General features: G+C 44.6%; 1 protein-coding gene across 2 annotated transcripts in view; it reads right to left on the reverse strand.

Annotated features, from left to right (window-relative positions):
• Window positions 1-23,006, reverse strand: part of LOC140471112 (signal transducer and activator of transcription 3.1-like) — a 74,700-nt gene that overhangs the window by 5,681 nt on the left and 46,013 nt on the right. For both annotated transcript variants that reach the window (XM_072566998.1, XM_072566997.1), the window contains 5 exons: window positions 18,018-18,165; window positions 10,421-10,560; window positions 8,875-9,063; window positions 7,760-7,811; window positions 2,292-2,359 (listed from right to left, as the gene is read on the reverse strand). In XM_072566998.1, the coding sequence (XP_072423099.1) occupies window positions 2,292-2,359; window positions 7,760-7,811; window positions 8,875-9,063; window positions 10,421-10,560; window positions 18,018-18,165 (597 nt within the window). The remainder of the gene's footprint in view (window positions 1-2,291; window positions 2,360-7,759; window positions 7,812-8,874; window positions 9,064-10,420; window positions 10,561-18,017; window positions 18,166-23,006) is intronic.

A 23,006-nucleotide genomic window follows, 5' to 3' on the forward strand; every position in this document is an offset into this window, starting at 1 on the left:
ACGGAGGCTATCGCATTGCGAGAGACTGGCAAAATGGAGGAAAGTAGTAACATGGCATGTACAGAGGAACCTCGATTATCCGAATGAGATGGGTGGGCACATTTTGTTCAGATAATCAATTTTACCTTAAACAAGGGAAGGCATACTGATCTAACACTGTGCTCTACTAGAGAATTTGTTTAAATCTATAATTTTAATGAGTCTGCTATTTAAACAAACTAATCTTGCATTCTGCAAATTACAGGTTAAACTGAGAAGGACTAAACCCTTCCCATCACATAAATACTGTGGAGGAAATCCCAGCATTAACAAAGTCTCAAACAGCTTCTACGATCACAAGAGCATTTGTCAGGTTCTAGGAACTCAGTCTCGTGATAGCAAGACAGAAGCATAAAGTGACAGGAAAACTGTAAAACACCTACTTTTGCAAAGGGCTGGGTAACTAACCCTTACCTAAAAGATATCCAGTTGCTGATGCTTGAGCTGCTTATGTTTCTTTGTTTTTTCCAGTGTTTTCACATCTTCTTCAGTCCACATAAATCAAATACACTTACCTCTTTGATGTAACGTTTTTGTAGGACCTTGAGATCTTGTTCAGATAATCCAAAATTCGGTTAATCTAATGCCAGATAATAGAGGTTCCTCTGTACATTATATATTACTACCCGAGTGTACATTTAATGAGGTGTATTAAAGTGGTGTATTTAAACTATTCTGCGAGAAACAAGCCCGGTTCTGCATCACTGCCTCCACTCCCCCTCAACACCTCACGGCTGAAAAGAAGAGACATTATAGAATACCCGTATATTTCAGCCTTTCAGTCATCAAGTGTTAGCTTCATATGCAAGAGTGGAATGAAAACCAGTTAAACATGTAAATTATGAAAGACAGCAGAGAGAGACAAGATGGAGAATCTACCTTGTAGATCTTTCCTAAGAACATTGTCCAACTTCATAGATTCTGGAGGAATATATACTACATGTCATCAACATGGCAATAGTGGTTCCCCCAATTCGAGATCATACAAAAAAAAGCTCCTGATCAGTTGAAAAGTAGCATGAGACCTCAACTAGAGTTTAGTTCATAAGTTCATAAGATAAGAATTAGGCCATTCGGCCCATCGAGTCTGCTCCGCCATTCGATCATGGCTGATATGCTCCTCACTCCCAATTTCCTGCCTTCTCTCCATAACCCTTCAACCATTACCAAATAAAAATCTGTCTAACTCCTCCTTACCTTTACTCCCTGTCCCAGCACCCACGGCACTTTGGGGTAGGGAATGCCACAGCTCCACAACCCACTGGGAGAAGTCGTTTCTCCTGAAATTTGTTTTAAACTTACTACCCCCTTATCTGAAGGCTACGACCACAAAAGGAAGCATCTGCTCCACATCTATTTTATTCATACTTTTTATCATCTTGAATATCTCAATTTGATCTCCCTTCATTCTTCTAAATGCCAGAGAATACAGGTTCAATCTCTCTTCATCAGACAAAGCCCCTCATCTCTGGGCTCAATCTAGTGAACCTCCTCTGAACTGCCTCCAATGCCACGACATCTTTCCTCAAACAACGGGACCAAAACTGGGCACAATACTCCAGGTGAAGTCTCACCAATACCTTGTATAGTTGCAACAACATCTTTATTTATATTCTATTCCTTTAGCTATCAAAGTCAACATTCAATTTGCTTTCTTTATTATCTGCTGTACCTGCATGCTAGTTTCCTGTGACTCATGAACAAGGACACCCAGATCCCTCTGCACCAGAGCACCCTGAAGTCTCTGCCTGTTTAGACAATAAGTCACCTTCCCATTTTTTTCCTGACCCAAATAGGCAACCTCACATTTATCCAGGTTAAACTCCATTTGCCACATTTTGGCCCACTCTCTTAACCTATCTATATCCATTTGTAAGGTTCTTATTTCCTCATTGCAATTTAACCCAAAACTGTTATCAGAACACACATCAGATATAACTGATGTGCAATGCTGTCATGTTGAGGTGTGAAAAGAAGCATGTAGTAATAAGATTGTAACCTTAAAATTAGTTTAAAACAAAGCAATGGTCCCCCATGAAAACTGGATTCATTCTCCTGCCCCAAAGCACCATGATGGAGAGGGGCACAATAATTTCCTCAATGAAAATTACCTAAAACATGATGCAAGAAACAAAAACAAAAGAGAAAAGAACTAGAGGAGGCACAGTCACAGAACAACAAATTACATGGTCTTACCACAGAACCGAAACAGTTTGGCAAGACAAACATTTCCAAGTAAATAATAACGTTACCTGATAATTGAATGTTACCCAGCTGACAATCATCCATGATCTCGTCACTGGGAAGATCAGAAGACCGTCTGCAGAGAGGGGGGCGGGGGGGGGGGGGAGAAACACAGCAGCAGAAAGGAGAGAAACCTCAAAAATCCAGAATACATTTTCTTCACAATTTAGTGCAACAGTTTTACATCCATCCCAATACAACAGAAGGAAACATGAAAGACCACCTTCACTTCTTCTGCAGCATTGTGGCCTACAGTCAGAAAGTGATGGGTTTAAATCCCAATCAGGGAATCAAGCAAAAAAGATCTAGGCTGACACATTGGAGCAACATTCAGTGTGCTGCCTCAGAGGTTTCATCCTCATGGGGCAAGTGTGCCAAAGATGAAGCTCTGCAATTCCCAGAGTCATCACAAAAGTTAAAGATTTATAGAAGTTCACAATACCAGTTTTCCCTCCACCCCCACCAATTTCTCTGTCTTTCAGACCCAGGTTTGCAGAAAACATGGACCACATTGCTGTACTTAACAGGAATTACAATGTTTGCAAATAAATAGATGAACAATTATGAATCAAAATACAAGTCTGCTGGTTAAAATTGTAACCTCATTATGAAACCCCCCCTACACACACACACACACACACACACACACACACACACAGAAAATGTGCGTCAGGTAGTGGGAAAGAAGCAGTTCATTGGTCACTGTCCAAAAGGGTTTGCTGAAACGACCCTCCTTTGCTCATCAGGACTTCCTGTTCCTCAACCTACCTTCCCCAGGCTCACAGGAGGCAAAAAGCAACTTAGAAAGTCTCTGATTTATTGTTAAGGGCCACAGCTTACAAAAACTGAGAAGGGAAGTAAACTGGCTTTCATCAGGCTGAATGTGTTTTACTGTGGAGAAAGGACAGTGTCTTCCTTTCCGGAGGTCTGATGGCTTCTAGTGCCAATATTCACAGCCACAAGCTGTTGAGCTACCTAGAAACCAATCACATTGTTGTTGGCAGGCAGCAAGTCTTTGTCATCAACAAAAGGTCCCCATTCCCCAGAGCAATCAGCTACTTTTTGCTGGCCAAGTTTCCATTTGTACACATACCCAGCTTGTCTGTAATTAGATTTCCCCCACTGCTTGAATAAACATCTGTGTAAATAGTGCTTCAGTAACTTCTCATTTTAAAAAAGTGCAGCAATCCTTTCCACAACTGTTTGGTTTTAAACCAGTCTTTTCCCATTTCAGTCCACAATCAAAAATACAGACAATTCAAAAATAGATGAATGAGATAGATAGGACAGTTCAATTTGTTCTGATGAATGTTGAAAATTTTAAATGGCGTATTTTTTTTTAAAAGAAGGATTCAAAGTTGTTCTGACATCCTGGCTAACGTTCATTCCTTCACAGAGTTATGAAGACAGCCAAGGACCAGTACCAATCCAAACTAGAGACCCAGACAGACACCCAGCGACTATGGCAAGGACTGAATGACATCACAGGTTCTAAAAAGAGGCAGTGCAAGATAGCAGACGATGACACATCCCTCCCAGATCATCTCAATGCCTTCGCTTTGAGCAGAATTTCGGCAGAGGGGTAACACCTATTCTGACAGGTCCTGACTAACCTATCCCAACAGTCACTGAATCAGAGGTCAGATCAGTTTTCCTTCCTGTGAATCCAAGGAAAGCGATGGGGCCAGACGGAGTACCAGGCCGTGCACTCAGAACACGCTCCGATGAACTGACAGAGGTCTTCTCGGACATCTTCAACCTCTCCCTGCAGCAGGCCACTGTCCCTGCCTGTTCCAAGAGGGCCATCATCATCCCTGTGCCTAAGAAGGCTCATGCAGCTTGTCTCAATGACTACTGCCCAATGGACCTAACTTCGGTGGTCATGAAGTGCTTTGAAAGGCTGGTCATGGCATTAATCAACTCCAGCCTCCCCACTACTCTTGACCCACTCCAATTTGCCTATCACACCAACAGATTCATGTCAGATGCCATATCACTTGCTCTTCACTCCTCCCTCGAACATCTTGACACCAAGAACAGCTACGTAAGAATCCTACTCATTGACTACAGTTCAGCCTTCAACACTATTATCCCCTCGAGACCAATCACTAAACTTAGTGATCTCAGACTAAGCCTCACTCTCTGCAACTGGATCCTCAGTTTCCTGACCCACAGGCCACAACCAGTGAAGATTGGGGATAATATTTCATCCTCACTAACACTCAACACTGGAGTCCCCCAGGGGTGCATACTCAGCCCCCTACTGTACTCACTGTATCCCCATGACTTCATCACCAAATACCAGGTGAATGCCATTTGCAAGTTCACTGATGACACCACCATAGTCAGTCGAATCTCAGATGGCGATGAGACAGACTATAGACGGGAGGTGGAAGACCTGGAAAAATGGTGCATGGAGAACAATCTAGCTCTCAATACCAGCAAAACCAAGGAACCCATTATTGACTTTCAGCAAGATGTTATTCATACCCCTCTACACTTTAACAGCACAGAGGTGGAACGAATAGAGAGTGCCAAGCTCCTGAGAGTGGTCATCCACAACAAGCTTTCTTGGACTCTTCATGTGCACGCACTGGTTACAAAAGGTCCAACGACGTCTCTTCTTCCTCAGGCAGCTGAGGAAATTTGGCATGACCAAAGTTTGAGAGAAGATTTGTAGCTCGGGTGCTCGTTGTTGTGGTTCTGTTCGCCGAGCTGGGAATTTGTGTTGCAGACGTTTTGTCCCCTGTCTAGGTGACATCCTCAGTGCTTGGGAGCCTCCTGTGAAGCGCTTCTGTGACATTTCCTCCGGCATTTATAGTGGTTTGTATCTGCCGCTTCTGGTTGTCAGTTCCAGCTGTCCGCTGCAGTGGTCGGTATATTGGGTCCAGGTCGATGTGCTTGTTGATTGAATCTGTGGATGAGTGTCATGCCTCTAGAAATTCCCTGGCTGTTCTGTGTTTGGCTTGTCCTATAATAGTAGTGTTGTCCCAGTCGAATTCATGTTGCTTGTCATCTGCGTGTGTGGCTACTAAGGATAGCTGGTCGTGTCGTTTCGTGGCTAGTTGGTGTTCGTGGATACGGATCGTTAACGGTCTTCCTGTTTGTCCTATGTAGTGTTTTGTGCAGTCCTTGCATGGGATTTTGTACACTACGTTGGTTTTGCTCATGCTGGGTATCGGATCCTTTGTCCTGGTGAGTTGTTGTCTGAGAGTGGCTGTTGGTTTGTGTGCTGTTAGGAGTCCTAGTGGTCGCAGTAGTCTGGCTGTCAGTTTGGAAATGCTCTTGATGTATGGTAATGTGGCTAGTCCTTTGGGTTGTGGCATGTCCTCATTCCATTGTCTTTCCCTTAGGCATCTGTTGACTGTTTGTTCTAACCTTTGCATTACCGCTTCTGCTACGAGTCCAGAGATGGGTGAGCCCATGGGTGTGCCATTAATTTGTTCATATATTTGGTTGTTGAATGTGAAGTGTGTTGAGAGGCATAGGTCCAGTAGTTTTCAAACAGTCTTACCGCAAATTCAACCCAAACTCTGGGTCAGATATGTAGATGACATCTTTGTAATCATTAAAAACACAGAAATAGAGAACACACACCGGATCATCAATGTCACACTCACAGGAATCCAATTCACTAGAGAGGAAGAAAATGACAACCAACTCCCATTCCTAGACGTGATGGTACAGAGAACACCGAACGGAGAATTCATCACAAAGGTATACAGGAAAGCCACACACACAGACCAAGTCCTGAACTACGAAAGCAAGCACCTAGACAAAAGGACCCGATACCCAGCATGAGCAAAACCAACGTAGTGTACAAAATCCCATGCAAGGACTGCACAAACACTACATCGGACAAACAGGAAGACATCTAACGATCCGCATCCATGAACACCAACTAGCCACGAAACGACACAACCAGCTATCCTTAGTAGCCACACACGCAGATGACAAGCAACATGAGTTCGACTGGGACAACACTACTATTATAGGACAAGCCAAACAGAGAACAGCCAGGGAATTCCTAGAGGCATGGCACTCTCCACAGATTCAATCAATAAGCACATCGACCTGGACCCAATATCCTGATGACTGCAACGGACAGCTGGAACTGACAACCGGAAGCGGCAGAGACAAGCCACTATAAATGCTGGAGGAAACATCACAGAAGCGCTTCACAGGAGGCTCCCAAGCACTGAGGATGGCACCTAGACAGGGGACGAAACGTCTGCAACACAAGTTCCCAGCTCGGTGAACAGAACCACAACAATTTGGCATGACGGTGAATACCCTTGCCAACTTTTATAGGTGTGCCATCGAGAGCATTCTGTCTGGATGTATCACTACCTGGTACGGCAACTGTACCATTCAAGATTGGAGACTGTTACAGAGAGTGGTGAACTCGGCCCGGACAATCACAAAGGCCAACCTCCCATCAATAGAATCCATCTACCAGGCCCGCTGTCAAGGAAAGGCTGCCAACATTCTCAAAGATCCATCCCACCCTAGCAATGTTTTTCTACACCCTCTACCATCAGGGAGAAGGTACAGAAGCCTGAACACACGCACCAGCCGGTTTCGAAACAGCTTCTACCTTACTGTCGTTAGAATACTGAATGGACTCACAAACATTCACCTGTACCTGTGTTTTTGTTTTGCTGTTTACCTATTATTTACTATCTATGCTACTTATCTCTGTGATCTGCCTGTACTGCTCACAAGACAAAGCTTTCCACTGTGCCTTGGTACACATGACAACAAATTCGAGTCAATTCAATTCAATTCCTCAACTCGCAGCATTTAAAGAGAGAGATTACGTAGCCAACTCCTTGCCGGCTCTGGAACAACATTGTACGTGAAATGGGTACTGTCGTGACTGCCTTTTGAACAAACTCATTGCAGGCAAAATGTTTTGGGATAATTCTGAGACACATAATCAGGGACTGCAAATATGCAACTTCCCGACTTCAATGACATGACAGTGATTGAAGTGATAGGTGAGATAGGATTAAGCTCTACAGGCTTCCAACTTACATTTTACGTTCATCATTTGTATCAGAGTTGAATTAAGGGTTTGACATGAACTGCAAAATGCATGAGTAAACCAGAACTTTTAGTTCGAAACTATGCTACATGCACAGGCGCATGTAACTCTGAAAATGGAGACATTCGTTCTAATGCCACTGACAAAGCCCCTTCAACACCCTCCCACTATGCTGTTCTTTTAGGAATAATCTCAGAAGTGACATAACACCAGGTTATAGTCCAACAGGTTTATTTAAAATCACAAGCTTTCAGAGCACTGTCCCTTCATCAGGTCACTTGTTTGACTATAACCTGGTGTCATGTGACTTCTGACCTTGTCCACCCCAGTCCACATCATTTATAAATATTGACTTCCCAAGATTTCTGACCATGAATACAAACCTCATGATGTAAATGCACAGAGTTATCGGCACAATGGTTTGCTCACCTTTCTGATACCACGATTAAATGGGTTTTCAAGTATTTGTTGTTTTGAAAATCTGCAGAAAAAGCACAAGACATTTCTAAGCGAATTATGACAATTCCCAATTTCACAAAGGAAAGCAAATTTGTGTTTATAGTGGGGAAAGTGATTTAATTTCTGCAGTACCTACAGATTCAGGGAATTCAAGGGTTCCCAAGTCAAGCTTGTTTTTCCGGCTTTTTAGTACATGTCTTGTGATGATACAGGACGACTTTACTCAAATGAGAGAGAGAGAGAGAGAGCGCGAGCAAGAGAGAGAGAGAGAGAAAGCACGAGAGAGAGTGCGCACGAAAGGGAGAGAGCGCGCGCGCACGCACGAGAGAGAGAGAGCGCGAGCGCATGCGCGTGAGAGACAGCGCAAGAGAAAGAGAGAGAGCGCGCGGCGTACTGACGCACGAGAGAGCGCGCGCGCACGGACGCACGAGAGAGAGAGAGAGCGCGCGGGGGCGGATGCACGGGAGGGTGAGCGCGCGCACAGATGCACGAGAGAGAGAGAGCGCGCACAGATGCACGAGAGAGAGAGCGCGCCCCGACGCAAGAGAGAGAGCGAGAGAGCAAGCAAGCACGCGCGTGAGAGAGAGTGAGTGTGCGAGAGAGAGACAGAGACAGTAAGACAGAGAGAGTGAGAGAGACAGACAGAGTGAGAGTGAGAGAGAGACAGGCAGACAGACAGAGAGCGAGACTCAGACTGAGAGTGTGTGTGAGAGAGAGTGAGACAGTGTGTGTGTGTGTGGTGAGTGAGGTGTGTGTGAGAGAGAGAGCGCGAGAGAGACAGAGTGAGACTGAGAGTGTGTGTGTGAGTGAGAGTGAGACAGAGAGAGAGAGAGTGAGTGTGAGAGAGAGTGTCCAACTGACATCCAGAGCCAAAAGAGATTGATATGATTAAGCCATAGATTAAAAGAAATCTTAATTTTCAAAATCTTTACCAATTGAGCTTTTGATAAATAAACATCCCTTAACAGTCTTAAGGAACAAAGACAATTATTCAAAAAGTTATATTTTGACATTCTCAATGGCCTGGAATACAGTTCTCCTTGAATGTGGCACTCAAGTTATTGTTGACCCCTAGACTGAAATACCTGCTTCAGAGTCTAAGTAATATTTTCCAAATGCCTCATCCTTGGGAATATCTGGGTACAGATACAGCAGAGGGCGTTCTGGGACATTCTCATCTGCCATCACTTTATAAAAACGAAGGATTTCCGCAAGAGGAATGTTAGCCAGGTGAGCCTTGGTGTATGGTTCCACTGATCGGATTTTGAAGTCCCCTATAAGAGCAAGAAACAAACCATTATCAAGCAAAGCCAAAAATACATTTCAAAATTGTCAGAAGAATCCCTTTAACCTACTCTGAAAGCAAATAACAGCTTTTGCAACAATCTTGCTGAAACAAGTTCAGTTTGGAAATCTGGAGTCCAGAAATAGATCCTTACACAATTTACCAATAGTAAATTCTGAGGTACTCTTGTCGCAAGATATATAGCTGTGTCAAATACTCTCATTTTAAACAGGAACAATAGGACTTCAAGGGAGAAGTGTTAAGATTCGCATCATTAACTCGGTTTGGCCCTCCACAGATGCTGTCAGACCCAAGTATTTTTAACATCTTCAACTTTTATTTCAGAAATCCAGCATCCACAGTATCTTGTTTCTACTAAAGGACTATAGTCAAACTTACATTTTGAAATTATAATATAGCAGCAAAAGTACAAACAGTTTTGCAGTCTTAGAAAGAACAAAGAATACAGTGTGACGTGCCCTCCTTTTAACTACAGCAAAGATGGAGGGAGGAGAAAGAGCTTTGTGGCACCAAAGTGGATCTCAGGAAGAAACAGTTTAGGAAGAGGAAAAGGAAACGCTGGAGCAGCAGAGACCAGAGTATCATTAGGCAAGTGATGCAGGAAGAGGCTCCCCAGCTATTAGAGAAGTGTTTCACAAATTAAAACTAAGGTCATCCAATTCAATATAAATCAATGCTAAGCTCCTGTGGGATTTACAGAAGCAGCAATAAACTCTGCAACACTATAGGCCCAAGCAGGTGGTGCAGATCCCTAAACATTCACATATATTTATGCAGCATCAGAATGTGTGATATTAAAAGATATAGAAAGTTCACTCAAGGTAATGTTGATCCTTTTTTTAGCCAGAATAATTCCTGAGATATGTCCAAGCACCATTACCACAGCGATCAATTTTCATGGGAAAGCTCTCTATTCGAAGGGTGAACAGATGTGTGTGTTGTGGTTTACTTCCACACCCAATGTCAGAATTCTATGCACAGAGTTTACTTGTGTTCCCCTTACATGAGAAGGTTTGGCTGCCGTCAAAAAAAATGTTATGCTGGGATTCAAATCAGAAATTAGGAAAGGAGCTTGTGCTTTGACATTGACTGGAAATGTAAATTGATTAAATTGGTCTACGTAAGCCCTAAGCAGCTAAACTGGCTTATTTTAAAATTTAAACAAAGGACCTTCCAGTTCATTTGAAGAAATGAATCCACTTAACAAAAGCAGAAGTAAAATGACAATGATAGAAGAACAACCCCATCCCCATCCTACTTAGTAGACAAGAGAGATTGTCCGATTTACTGCCCCAAACTTCAGGGTTTCCCCATTTATTATTTACCATTTGATAAATGTTCCACCCATGAGAAAGTAATGCCACCATCCTTGCAGCTCTCACTGAAGCGAAGCAGAAAAGTCCCAGTTGGCTTCCTTTTCAACAAACTGCGTTCTCTCTTCTTGCTCAAAAATCCAATAATGTTCCTAGAGATCAAGATTACAAAGCAACAACAGCCACTTTAGAACACATTTTTTCCTAGTTTTAAATAAATTTACAAATTACCCTACATGAATTGCTCCGTCAATATAATATAGGCTGTTGTCCACTGAAGATTTAGAATTGTAGAATAATGTGTGACTTAACCCTGGCAATAACATGGTGGCACAGTAGGAAGGACTGAACTCTCAAGCTCTACGTTTTTGACAGCACATACTCTCTTTCAGTTAGACTGGTAGAACTTCCCAAACAGAAAACACCCGCCCAATTTCACTTCACCAAGCAGCTCGGAATATTATGCAAGTCAGGATAGCCTTCCCAGCCAAATGTACATTTTTGCAAGAGGAGTACTCCAGTCAAGACAGAACAGGACTGAAACACATTTCCTCACGTTGTGATTCTAATCAAATATTAAGCTCCCAATCATCTTATTCCATGTTTGCCATTGGCAAATGCTGGTTCAGAGGGCAGACTGAGTGTAACATCAAATTCCAGTAAAATTGGGCAGCACAGTGGTTAGCACTGCTGCATCACAGCGCCAGGGACTCGGGTTCAATTCCCGCCTCGGGCAACTGTCTGTGTGGAGTTTGCACATTCGCCCAGTGTCTGCGTGGGTTTCCTTCGGGTTCTCTGGTTTCCTCCCACAGTCCAAAAATGTGCAGGTTAGGTGAACTGGCCACGCTAAATTGCCCGTAGTGTTAGGTGAAGGGGCAGATGTAGGGGAATGCTAGGCATGTTGCTCTTCGGAGGGTCAGTGTGGACTTGTTGGGCCAAAGGGCCTGTTCCACACTAAGTAATCTAAAAAAAACTCACTTCTAAGAGGTATACACAAAAGCTTCTCTCTTATTTTTCTTCACTAATCTACAGACCCCTCTGTTTTAGGGAATAACATCCTCCCTACACCAACATGGGCAAGATGTTAAAACTACAGCTTTGTGTAAATGGTTTCCTCAACATCAGGCTGGTTGAACCAGACTTGTCAGATGTTCAACTTCAAATAGTTCTAACTCTCAACATTAGCACAACTGAACTGAATGTTACATTGAAGGGAGGCACTAAGTATCTGTTGCATCAAATATAAAACCACAATATACACATCTCCAGTGATGAGAAAGTACTGATTGGACAAGGTTAGCCAGGTGGACCTTATAGAATGAGTTCCCTGATTAGGGCTGTTAATATGGTTCAATCAAGGAGACTTGGCTGACAGATATAAATAAGAGTGTCACACAGCACTGCCCTTTGATGTTAAGGGCAGTGCTTGTCACTGGCCACTCGGGTGTTTTTCCTAACTTCCTGGTGGTGGAAATTGAATAAAGATTCGTGCACTTTGTGTCTTTCACTGTGTCTCACACCTGCACACACACACCATGGGTGCTGGGGAAAACATAAGCACTACCGCACTTAGGCGGTAGTGTGGGGGTTTAAAAAAAAGAAAAAAAAACAAGAGTGTGATCACACAGCAAAAAAATACGACCAGGAGAACATGTAGCAAAAAAAAAGAGCGGCAACAATAAATAAATAAATAAATAAATAAATAAATAAATAGGAGTGTCAGGGGTTCTATTCACGCTGGGAGCTGGCCAGGTCAGGGTCATTTACTATGCACGTCTAAATGAAGGAAGACTTGGTAATGGGAAACTGGCCCTCATGGAGTTATTTCAGTGTGGAGAGAAAAACACATCCTCAAAAGAGATTTGCTCACAGCAGTTGTCTTTGAGTATGGGTAAGCACTTCTGGCATCATGCCACTCTGTTCAGAAAACTGGACTCTTTTGATCCTGCTGAAGCATGGGCCCAGTATGTGGGCAAATGACACTGAGGCAGACAAAAAGCAATGAATAACTCTCCTAACAGCATAGGAACCCACAGGGTTCAAGTATTAGGAGCCTAACTTTCCCTGAGGCATCAGATACTAAAACCTTTCAAGAGGTGACAGATTTAGCTAAGGAACCACGTCAAGAGTGTGGTGCTGGAAAAGTACAGCAAGTCAGGCAACATCCAAGGAACAGGAGAATCGACGTTTTGGGAATAAGCCCAAAATTTTCTTCAGGATCCAGGCTGGCAAGCCATTGTAGTTGTTGCTGGTATGCGGACTCAAGACAGCCAAAGAGGCCGACTAGGCCTGAATTGAGCAAAAGAACTCAAAGGCTGGTATCCAGGAAAGTGCATATCCTGAAAAATCCACTTACATCTGGTCTGGAAAAGTGAAGTTACCCAGTAACAACCAAATCAGAACCAATCAAAATAAATGTCTGGTTAAATGGTGTCCCGGTTCTAATGGCGGTTGATACCGGTGCGGCTGTATCAGTGATCGCAGAACCAGTCTTTAGCAAAATTCGCTCTGGACATCAACCCTTAATTTTGTGTAAGACCTTGGCTGGACTGAGAACCTATACCAAGGAACCTTACAGTTTAAGGGTCCAACTTTGGTTCCAGTCTCTTATGGGAAGCAGCTGGTTCAGTTGGCACTGATTGTAGTAAAACGCTGGGGCCCAAGCCTGATGGGGAGAAATTGGTGGAAATAGTCACCTAGATTGGCTCAACAATTTTCAATTAAAAATCAGCTGCCGGAGTGAAATCCTAATTTAATACCTGAACATTTTACAGGTCTAGGAACGATCAAAGGAGCCAAGTCCACCTTGCAATGTTGACCAAGAAACAATTCTGTAAGGCCTGCCCTGTACCATTTGCCTTACAGGCAAAAGTCGAGGCAGAAATCAGGAGGCTGAAAAGCGAAGGAATCATTAAACCAGTCCAGTCTGTGGAATGAGCAGCACTGGTTGGACCGATTTTGAAGCCCGACAGATTGGTTCACCTTTGAGGGGATTTTAAACAAACAGGAAACCATGTTTCACAGCTGGATAAGTACCCAATCCCTCACACAGAAGACTTCTACACAAAACTGGCAGGGGGGGCTGTCCTTCACAAAGCTGGTGATGAGATAAGGATGCCCAGAAGTATGCTACAATTAGTTTTTTTAAAAATTCATTCATGGGTTGAGGGCCTTGCTGGCTTGGCCAGTATTTATTGCCCAAAGGGCAGCCACATTGCTATGGGTGTGGAGTCACATGTAAGCAAAACCAGGTAAGGATGCCAGTTTCTGCCCTTAAAAGGACATGAGTGAACCAGGTGAGTTTTTCTGACAATTGACAACAGTTTCATGATCATTAGATTCTCAATTCAAGACTTCTTTTTGTTGAATTCAAAAACCACCATCCGCCATGGTAGGACTCAAATTAACAGTCTCTAGATTAACAGTCGAGCGATAATACCACTATGCCATCATGTACTCAATGGTTTGTACCAATATACGAGACTGCCATTTGGGGTGTCATCAGCCTGTGCCATTTTCCAGCAGACCATGGAGAACCTTCTACAAGGTCTACCTCCGGTCGCCATTTATCTGAATATTTGCTAATAACTGGGAAGTCAGGCAGCATCCAAGGAGCAGGAGAATCGACATTTCGGGCATGAGCCCTTCTTCAGGAATGAGAAAAGTGCGCCAAGCAGGCTAAGATAAAAGGTAGGGAGGAGGGACTTGGGGGAGGGGCGTTGGGAATGCAATAGGTGGAAGGAGGTCAAGGTGAGGGTAATAGGCCGGAGAGGTCAGGAAGAAGATTGCAGGTTAGGAAGGTGGTGCTGAGTTCGAGGGTTGGGACTAAGATAAGGTGGGGGGGGAGAGAAAGAGAGAGGGGAAATGAGGAAACTGGAGAAGTCTGAGTTCATCCCTTGTGGTTGGAGGGTTCCCAAGCAGAAGATGAGGTGCTCTTTCTCCAGCCGTCGTGTTGCTATGGTCTGGCAATGGAGGAGTCCAAGGACCTGCATGTCCTTGGTGGAGTGGGAGGGGGAGTTGAAGTGTTGAGCCATGGGGTGGTTGGATTGGTTGTTTGGTCCGGTTGTCCCAGAGGTGTACTCTGAAACGTTCCGCAAGTAGGTGGCCTGTCTCCCCAATATCGAGGAGGCCACATCGGATGCAGTAAATGATGTGTGTGGAGGTGCAGGTGAATTTGTGGCAGATATGGAAGGATCCCTTGGGGCCTTGGAGGGAAGTTGGTGGGGGGGGCGGGAGAAAAAAGGTGTGGGCGCAAGTTTTGCATTTCTTGCGGTTGCAGGGGAAGGTGCCGGGAGTGGAGGTTGGGTTGGTGTGGGGTGTGGACCTGACGAGGGAGTCACGGAGAGTGGTCTTTTCGGAACGCTGATAGGGGAGGGGAGGGGAGGGAAATATATCCCTGGTGGTGGGGTCCGTTTGGAAGTGGCGGAAATGACTGAGGATGATACGATGTATATGGAGGTTGGTGGGGTGGTAGGTGAGGACCAGTGGGGTTCTGTCCTGGTGGCGATTTGAGGGGCGGGGCTCAAGGGCGGAGGAACGGGAAGTGGAGGAGATGCGGAGGAGAGCATCATCGCCCAGTCTGGGGGGGAAATTGCGGTCTTTGAAGAAGGAGGCCATCTGGGTTGTTCGGTATTGGAACTGGTCCTCCTGGGAGCAGATGCGGCAGAGACGAAGGAATTGGGAATATGGGATGGCGTTTTTACAGGGGGCAGGGTGGGAGGAGGTGTAGTCTAGGTAGCCGTAGGAGTCAGTTTATAGTAAATGTACATGTTGATTCGGTCGCCCGAGATAGAAATGGAGGGGTCTAGGAAGGGGAGGGAGGAGTCCGAGATGGTCCAGGTAAACTTGAGGTCGGGGTGGAAGGTGTTAGTAAAGTGGATGAACAGTTCAACCTCCTCGTGGGAGCACGAGGCAGCACCGATACAGTCATCAATGTAGGGGAGGAAAAGGTGGGGGGTGGTGCCAGTGTAGCTGCGGAAGATGGAACAGTCCATCATATGCCCGAAACGTCGATTCTCCTGCTCCTTGGATGCTGCCTGACCTGCTGTGCTTTTCCAGCAACACATTTTCAGCTCTGATGTCCAGCATCTGCAGTCCTCACTTTCTCCTAATAACTGGGAAGACCAATAAAGTGCATTTAGAGAACTTGGACAGAATGCTTCAACATTTCCCCAAGGCTGGCGTGTGCCTTGGGAGGGAAAAATGTATTCCAGGCACCCTAAGTGGGCTACAGAGTCGGCAAGAGCAGGTTACACCTATTGCAAGATAAAGTGAGGGTGATCAAAGGTGCCGTGGCTCCCACATCTGTGCGAAGCTTAGGTCTTTCCTTGGGTTGGTGAATTATTACAGAAAAATCAGACATAATCTGCCCTCCCTCCTGACACCCTTTCATTTGATATTGAAAATGGGTCAGCCTTGGAAATGGTCTCATAGCCAAGATGTAACCTTTAGGGAAGTGAAGAGGCAGCTATTGTTGTCCAAGGTGTTGGCACACAGTGATCCAAAGTGAGATATGCTGACATTCAATACCTCCCTGTATGGTATAGGGGAAGTGTTGGCTCATGGCAGCCCAGTGGAGAGGAACACCCAATACCATATGCTTCCTGGACTTTGGCTGACGCTCAACAAATTTACGACCAGATCAAGAAGCAAAGTTTGGTGGTCATCTTTGGTGTGAGAAAGTTCCACCAACATCTTTATGGATGTTAATTTGTAATAGTAACGGACTACAAACCCGTGCTAGGGCTACTGAAAGAGGACAGGGCAGTGCCGCCCATGGCTTCAAGTCAAATTCAGCAGTGGGCTCTTATTCGGAGCGTGTACAATTACACATTGGAACACTGTCCAGGAGGTCAAGTGGCAAATGCAGATGCCTTGAGCCATTGGTGGATACCGCCAATGGAAGAGTCCATTCTGATTTAAAACTTTCTGGACACTCTTCCGGTCACCACTGACAATATCAGACTGTGGACACACAAAGATCCCATTCTGGGGAAACAAAAGAGCCATCACAACCAGAATTGAACCTTTCTGGACCACAATAGAGGATGGCATATTCTTATGGGGAGCAAGAGTGATTATCCTGAGCAAAGATTGCTGCTTGATATCAGCTGAACTCCACCAGGTCATCCGGGCGTTTCCAAAATGAAGATGTTGGTGAGAAGTTATGTCTGGTGGCCAGAATTGGATGCAGATATGGTGGAGCAGTGTCCAGAGTACGAACAAGGACAAAAATTACAGCCAGCAGTTCCTCCCCTAACCGAGAGGTCATTTACTTCAGGGGATGAAGTTTGGCGTCATAACCACGGAATGGCCCTGCATTGGTATGAAGCATGGTCGACACGAGGTGACCTCCCATATGTACAAAGTTCAGGTAGAAGAGGCGATTCTGAACAAGCATGGACCATATGAAAGATGCAACCTCACAAATTAAGCAGGAGCAAAACAGCCATCAGATCATCTGGTATGACCGTCAGAACCTGTGGGTTCACCCCCCATGCCTAACATTCAAGAAACCTCAGAGGACAGGATGAACATGGCAGATGTCACAGCCTCAACATTGTTACTACCTGGAGAAGAGGTGCAAAAGGTGGGCTATGGGCTGGTGTGTGCCACAAGTATCCAAGATGTGGAAGTGCAGGTGTTGGACTGGGGTGGACAAAGTTTTTAAAAATCACACGACACCAGGTTATATAGTCCAACAGGTTTATTTGGAAATATAGGCTTTCAGAGGTCTGAAAGGTTGCACTTCCAAATAAACCTGTTGGACTATAGCCAGTATCCAAGGCAGAGTCAGAGGAACCAGATCTGGTGTGAAAACGCTCCAGGACAAGCTATACAATAAACAACAGGCCTATATTCCCAGACTTAGAGTGGGAAGGATGTCATGATTAGGAACAAGGCCAGCCAGGTGGACCTCAACATCTGGAGTTCCCCGATTGGGATGGTTAACCTGGTCCAAATAAGGGAGGCCTGACTGACAGATATAAACAAGAGTATCCGCCGCAGGGAGTGGAGTGCATTATTCCCCCCTCCAACTCTATTTTGATTTAATCCCTGCCCTCCCCTTCACTGTTTGATCACACAGCATTACCCTTTGAGGTGAAGGGCACTGCTTGTCACTGGTCACTCGGGTGTTTCCTTTCTTCCTGGTGGTGGAAACTGAATAAAGATTTGTACACCTTGTGTCTTTCACTGTGTCTCACACCTGCACACACACAACATGGGTGCTGGGAAAAAATAAGCACTACCGCAGTTAGGCAGTAGCGAGGGGGTGAAAAAAGAAAAAAAAAAGAACAGGCATCTTATTTTTAAAAAAAATAAAACAGGAGTGTCTGAAGTTCTGTCCACTCAGAGCTGGCTGGGTCAGTATTACATACTGTGCACGTGTAAATAAAGGATGACTTGGTGACGGGATACTGGCCTCTGTGGAGCTATTTCAAAGACTATGGCAGCAGAGTGCCCAACTGAAACCGCCGCCCCCCCCCCCCAACCTCTGAACCTGACACCTGTTTTTAAAAATGCCTCAAAAGTATAAGAAAGAAAATTAATTAGCCCATTTAAGCAAATGGATGAGAGTGCAGCACACAGTGAACTACAATCACCTTACCCATCATTCCAGATATCCTCCAGGTATCTCTTAATGAGCTCTAGGACACCTTGCAACCACAGCCAGAAGGAAAAGTTCTGATTTGGTAAATTCTCCTTGGAAAACCTGGCCCATGTAATGGAACATTCTGCATAGTTCGGTTGAAACCCTAAACACAAGGAGAAGAACACAGACACAAAATTGATAACCTACTAAATCAGAACAATATTTTACTTTTAACTCAAGTGTCATCAATTTTTTTTAAAAAGTTCTACAGCATCAAAGGCAACACAGCTCATTGTGGCTGTCAGCTCTATCAAAGAGCTATTCAATTAGCCCCATGACTCTTCCTCATAGTCCCGCAATTTTTTTTCCTTTCAAAAAGAAGTTCTCCTTTTGAAGTTTACGATTGAAATCTTCTTTCACCGCCCTTTCAAGCGTTCTATTCCAGATTCTCATAACTTACTGCATCAAAAAAACATCACCTCGTCTCTCCCTCTGGTTCTTTGGGATCTTGAAAAGTCAACCCACTCTCACGTGGTCAGACTCTCCAGCTGTACTAGCAATCGCGTTTAAATTTAAAATCAAAGCCTTAAAAATAAAATTGTAAAAACGCAAGAAGACATTAACAGGGAAGTACTTTATATTTGATTTTATACATGACACACTACAGGGCAGTATACCTGGTAAAAGATATTTGTACACTAGTGTCTGGACCAATCTTGGATGCTGATCAGTGAATAGCTCACATCAGGAAATAGCCATTATTTCCTTGTTGTATTAGTACTCTTGTCAGGATGTCACCAGTGATGATCTTTACCCACAGTCCATTAGAATAGGCTTATTTGATCAGAAGTCAATTTTCCCCCACATCAAATGCTTTTTGATCAGGGATCGACTGGATATGGACATTAAAGGTGTTCCCAATAAAACTACTTCCTGAAATTCCCATGACAAATATTCTGCCCCACGACCTACTCAAATCATCCTGGTCTTAACAGTTGATATGAAGTCATTGCTCTAACATTTTTAAAAGTTCTTGTGTGGGATATTAGGGGGTGTCGCTGGCAACAGCTACATTTTTTCCCCATCCCTAAATAGCCCTTAAACTAAATGGCTTGGTACTGCCATTTTAGAGGACAGATAAGAGTAAGCCACATTACTGTGGATCTGTAGTCACACATAGGCTAAACGAAGTAAAGGTGACCGATTCCCTTCCCTAAAGCACTTTAGCAAATCGGGCTTCCCCCCCCCACCCCCACTCTGGTTGTCATCAGACTAACTTTTAATCCCAGATTTTAAAAAATACATTGAATTCAAACTTCACCACCTGCCATAGTGGGATTTAAACTCACACGCCCAGAACATTGGTCTAGGCCCTGGATAACTCATCCAGTCACATTACACTATGCCACTGCCACCATAGAAGACATAAAATCCTCAAATCTAGCATTTACGATTGCTTCATAGCCCTTTCCATCTCACTGACTTATTTCCACAACATTATAACTCTTTCCCTCTACTTCAAAGCTTTGTGCCTCAACTCTGGCCTCTTGTTCATTTCCTTCCCTTCACCCCACCATCTCCTTTGACCAAGCCACTGGTCACCCATCTCAATATTTTCTTTTCTTCGTCTTGGGAATTCAAAAAACAAAGTGGATATACCTCAAAAGCACAATGGGACATTTAAAACAGTTGAAAACAAAACACAACCAGCACTTTAAAAATGCTAATAGGAAGATTGGTTAATAAACTGAAGTAAAACAAGGTTACTGAGGTGGGTGGAGGTGGCATCAAAAAGAGGAACCGACATTTTAAAAATAATTTATCAGGATGTGAAGATTGCAAGTGAAGTCTGACACAGTTAGCATTCTTCTTGAAAGCTGCTCAATACACTTTACATTTTATTATCTCCAGGAAAATGGGGAAAGGGGTGGCGTGGCACTGTCAGTTAAGGACAGTATTACGGTTGCAGAAAGGCCGTTTGAGGACTCCTTGACTGAGGCAGTATGGGCTGAGATGAGAAACTCCCCTGTTGGGAGTTTTCTATAGGCCTCCGAATAGTTCCAGCGACGTAGAGGATCGGATAGCAAAGATGATCCTCAATAGGAGCAAGACTGACAGGGTAGCTGTTATGGGGGACTTTAACTTTCCAAATATTGACTGGGAGTACTATAGTTCAAGTACTTTAGATGGGTCAGTTTTTGTCCAATATGTGCAGGAGGGTTTCCTGACAGTATGTAGGCAAGTCAACAAGGGGCAAGGCCACATTAGATTTGGTACTGGGTAATGAACCTAGTGAGGTGTTAGATTTGGAGGTAGGTGTGCACTTTGGTAATAGTGACCACAATTCAGTTTTGTTTACTTTAGCAATGAAAAGGGATAGGTATATAACACAGGGCAAGAATTATAGCTGGTGGAAAGGCAATTACAATGCGATTAAGCAAGATTTAGGATGCATAGGATGGAGAAGGAAACTGCAGGGGATGGGCACAATAGAAATGTGGAGCTTATTCAAGATACGGCTACTGTGGATCCTTGATAAGTATGTACTGGTCAGGCAGGGAGGAAGTTGTCAAGCAAGGGAGCCATGGTTAACGAAAGAAGTTGAATCTCTTGTCAAGAGGAAGGAGGCAGCTTATGCTGCAATGAGATGTGAAGGCTCAGTTAGGGCACTAGAGAGTTACAAGTTAGCCAAGAAAGACCTAAAGAGAGAGCTCAGAAGAGCCAGGAAGGGATATGAGAAGTCATTGGCAGATAGGATCAAGGAAAACCCGAAGGCTTTCTATAGTTATATCAGGAATAAAAGAATGACTAGAGTAAGATTAAGGCCAATCAAGGATAGTACTGGGAGGTTGTGCATGGAGTCAGAGGGGATAGGGGAAGTGCGAAATGAATCTCCTTAGTCAGTATTCACATTAGAAAAAGACAATGTGGTCGAGGAGAATACGGAGATACTGACTACTAGACTAGATGGAATTCAGGTTCGCAAGGAGGTGGTGTCAGCAATTATGGAAAGTGTGAAAATAGATAAGTCCCCTTGGGCCAGATGGGATTTAGATTACTTACTTACAGTGTGGAAACAGGCCCTTCGGCCCAACAAGTCCACACCGCCCTGCCGAAGCGCAACCCACCCATACCCCTACATCTACCCCTTACCTAACACTACGGGCAATTTAGCATGGCCAATTCACCTGACCTGCACATATTTGGAGTGTGGGAGGAAACCGGAGCACCCGGAGGGAACCCATGCAGACACGGGGAGAATGTGTAAACTCCACACAGTCTGTTGCCTGAGGCGGGAATTGAACCCGGGTCTCTGGCGCTGTGAGGCAGCAGTGCTAACCACTGTGCCACCATGCCGCCCACAAATTTATTCTAGGATTCTCTGGGATGTCAGGGAGGAGATTGCAGAGTCTTTAGCTTTGTTCTTTATGTCATCACTGTCTACATGAATAGTGCAGAGACTGGAGGATAGCAAATGTTGTCCCTTTGTTGAAGAAGGGGAGTAGAGACAACCCTGGAAATTACAGACCTGTGAGCCTTACTTCAGTTGTGGGTAAAGTGTTGGAAAGGATTATAAGAGATAGGATTTATCATCATCTAGAGTGGAATAAGTTGATTAGGGATAGTCAACACAGTTTTGTGAAGGGTAGATCGTGCCTCACAAACCTTATTGAGTTCTTTGAGATGGTGACCAAACAGGTGGATGAGGGTAAAGCAATTGATGTGGTGTATATGGATTTCAGTGAGGCGTTTGATAAGGTTCCCACGGTAGCCTATTGCACAAAATACAGAGGCATGGGATTGAAGGTGATTTAGTGATTTGGATCAGAAATTGGCTAGCTGAAAGATGACAGAGGGTGGTGGTTGATGGGAAATGTTCATCCTGGAGTTCAGTTACTAGTGTGGTACCGCAAGGATCTGTTTTGGGTCCACTATTATTTGGCATTTATATAAATGACCTAGACGAGGGCACAGAAGGACAGGTTTGTAAATTTACAGATGACACTCAGGTCAGTAGAGTTGTGGATAGCGACGAAGGATGTTGTAGGATACAGAGAGACATACATAGGCTGCAGATATAGGCTGAGAGGTAGCAAATGGAGATTAATGCAGAAGAGTGAGAGGTGATTCACTTTGGAAGGAGTAACAGGAATTCAGAGTACTGAGCTAAATGGTAAGATTCTTGGTAGTGTAGATGAGCAGAGATCTCGGTGTCCAGGTGCATGGATCCTTGAAAGTTGCCACCCAGGTTGATAAGGTTGTTAAGGAAGCATACAGTGTGTTAGCCTTTATCGATAGAGGGATTGAGTTCCAGAACCAGGAGATCATACCGCAGTTGTACAAAACTCTGGTGCAGCCACGCTTGGAGTATTGTGTACAGTCCTGGTCACTGTATTATAGGAAGGATGTGGAAGCTTTGGAAAAGGTTCAGAGGAGTTATACCAGGATGTTGCCTGGAGATAAACCAGAGGAGGGTGGAGGTGGGGAGAGAGTAGCATAGAGTACAATGGGTGAGTGGAGGAGGAGATGAAGGTGATAGGTCAAGGAGGAGAGGGTGGAGTGGATAGGTGGAAAAGGAGATAGGCGGAAAAGGGGATAGGCAGGTCGGACAAGTCCGGACAAGTCAAGGAGACAGTGCTGAGCTGGAAGTTTGAAACTAGGATGAGGTGGGGGAAGGGGAAATGAGGAAGCTGTTGAAGTCCACATTGATGCCCTGGGGTTGAAGTGTTCCGAGGCGGAAGATGAGGCGTTCTTCCTCCAGGCATCTGGTGGTGAGGGAGCGGCGGTGAAGGAGGCCCAGGACCTCCATGTCCTCGGCAGAGTGGGAGGGGGAGTTGAAATGTTGGACCACGGGGCGGCTTGGTTGATTGGTGCGGGTGTCTCTGAGATGTTCCCTAAAGCGCTCTGCTAGGAGGCGCCCAGTCTCCCCAATGTAGAGGAGACCACATTGGGAGCAACGGATACAATAAATGATATTAGTGGATGTGCAGGTAAAACCTTTGA

This window comes from Chiloscyllium punctatum, chromosome X (assembly GCF_047496795.1).
Source record: "Chiloscyllium punctatum isolate Juve2018m chromosome X, sChiPun1.3, whole genome shotgun sequence".
In the NCBI taxonomy this organism is placed as follows: domain Eukaryota; kingdom Metazoa; phylum Chordata; class Chondrichthyes; order Orectolobiformes; family Hemiscylliidae; genus Chiloscyllium; species Chiloscyllium punctatum.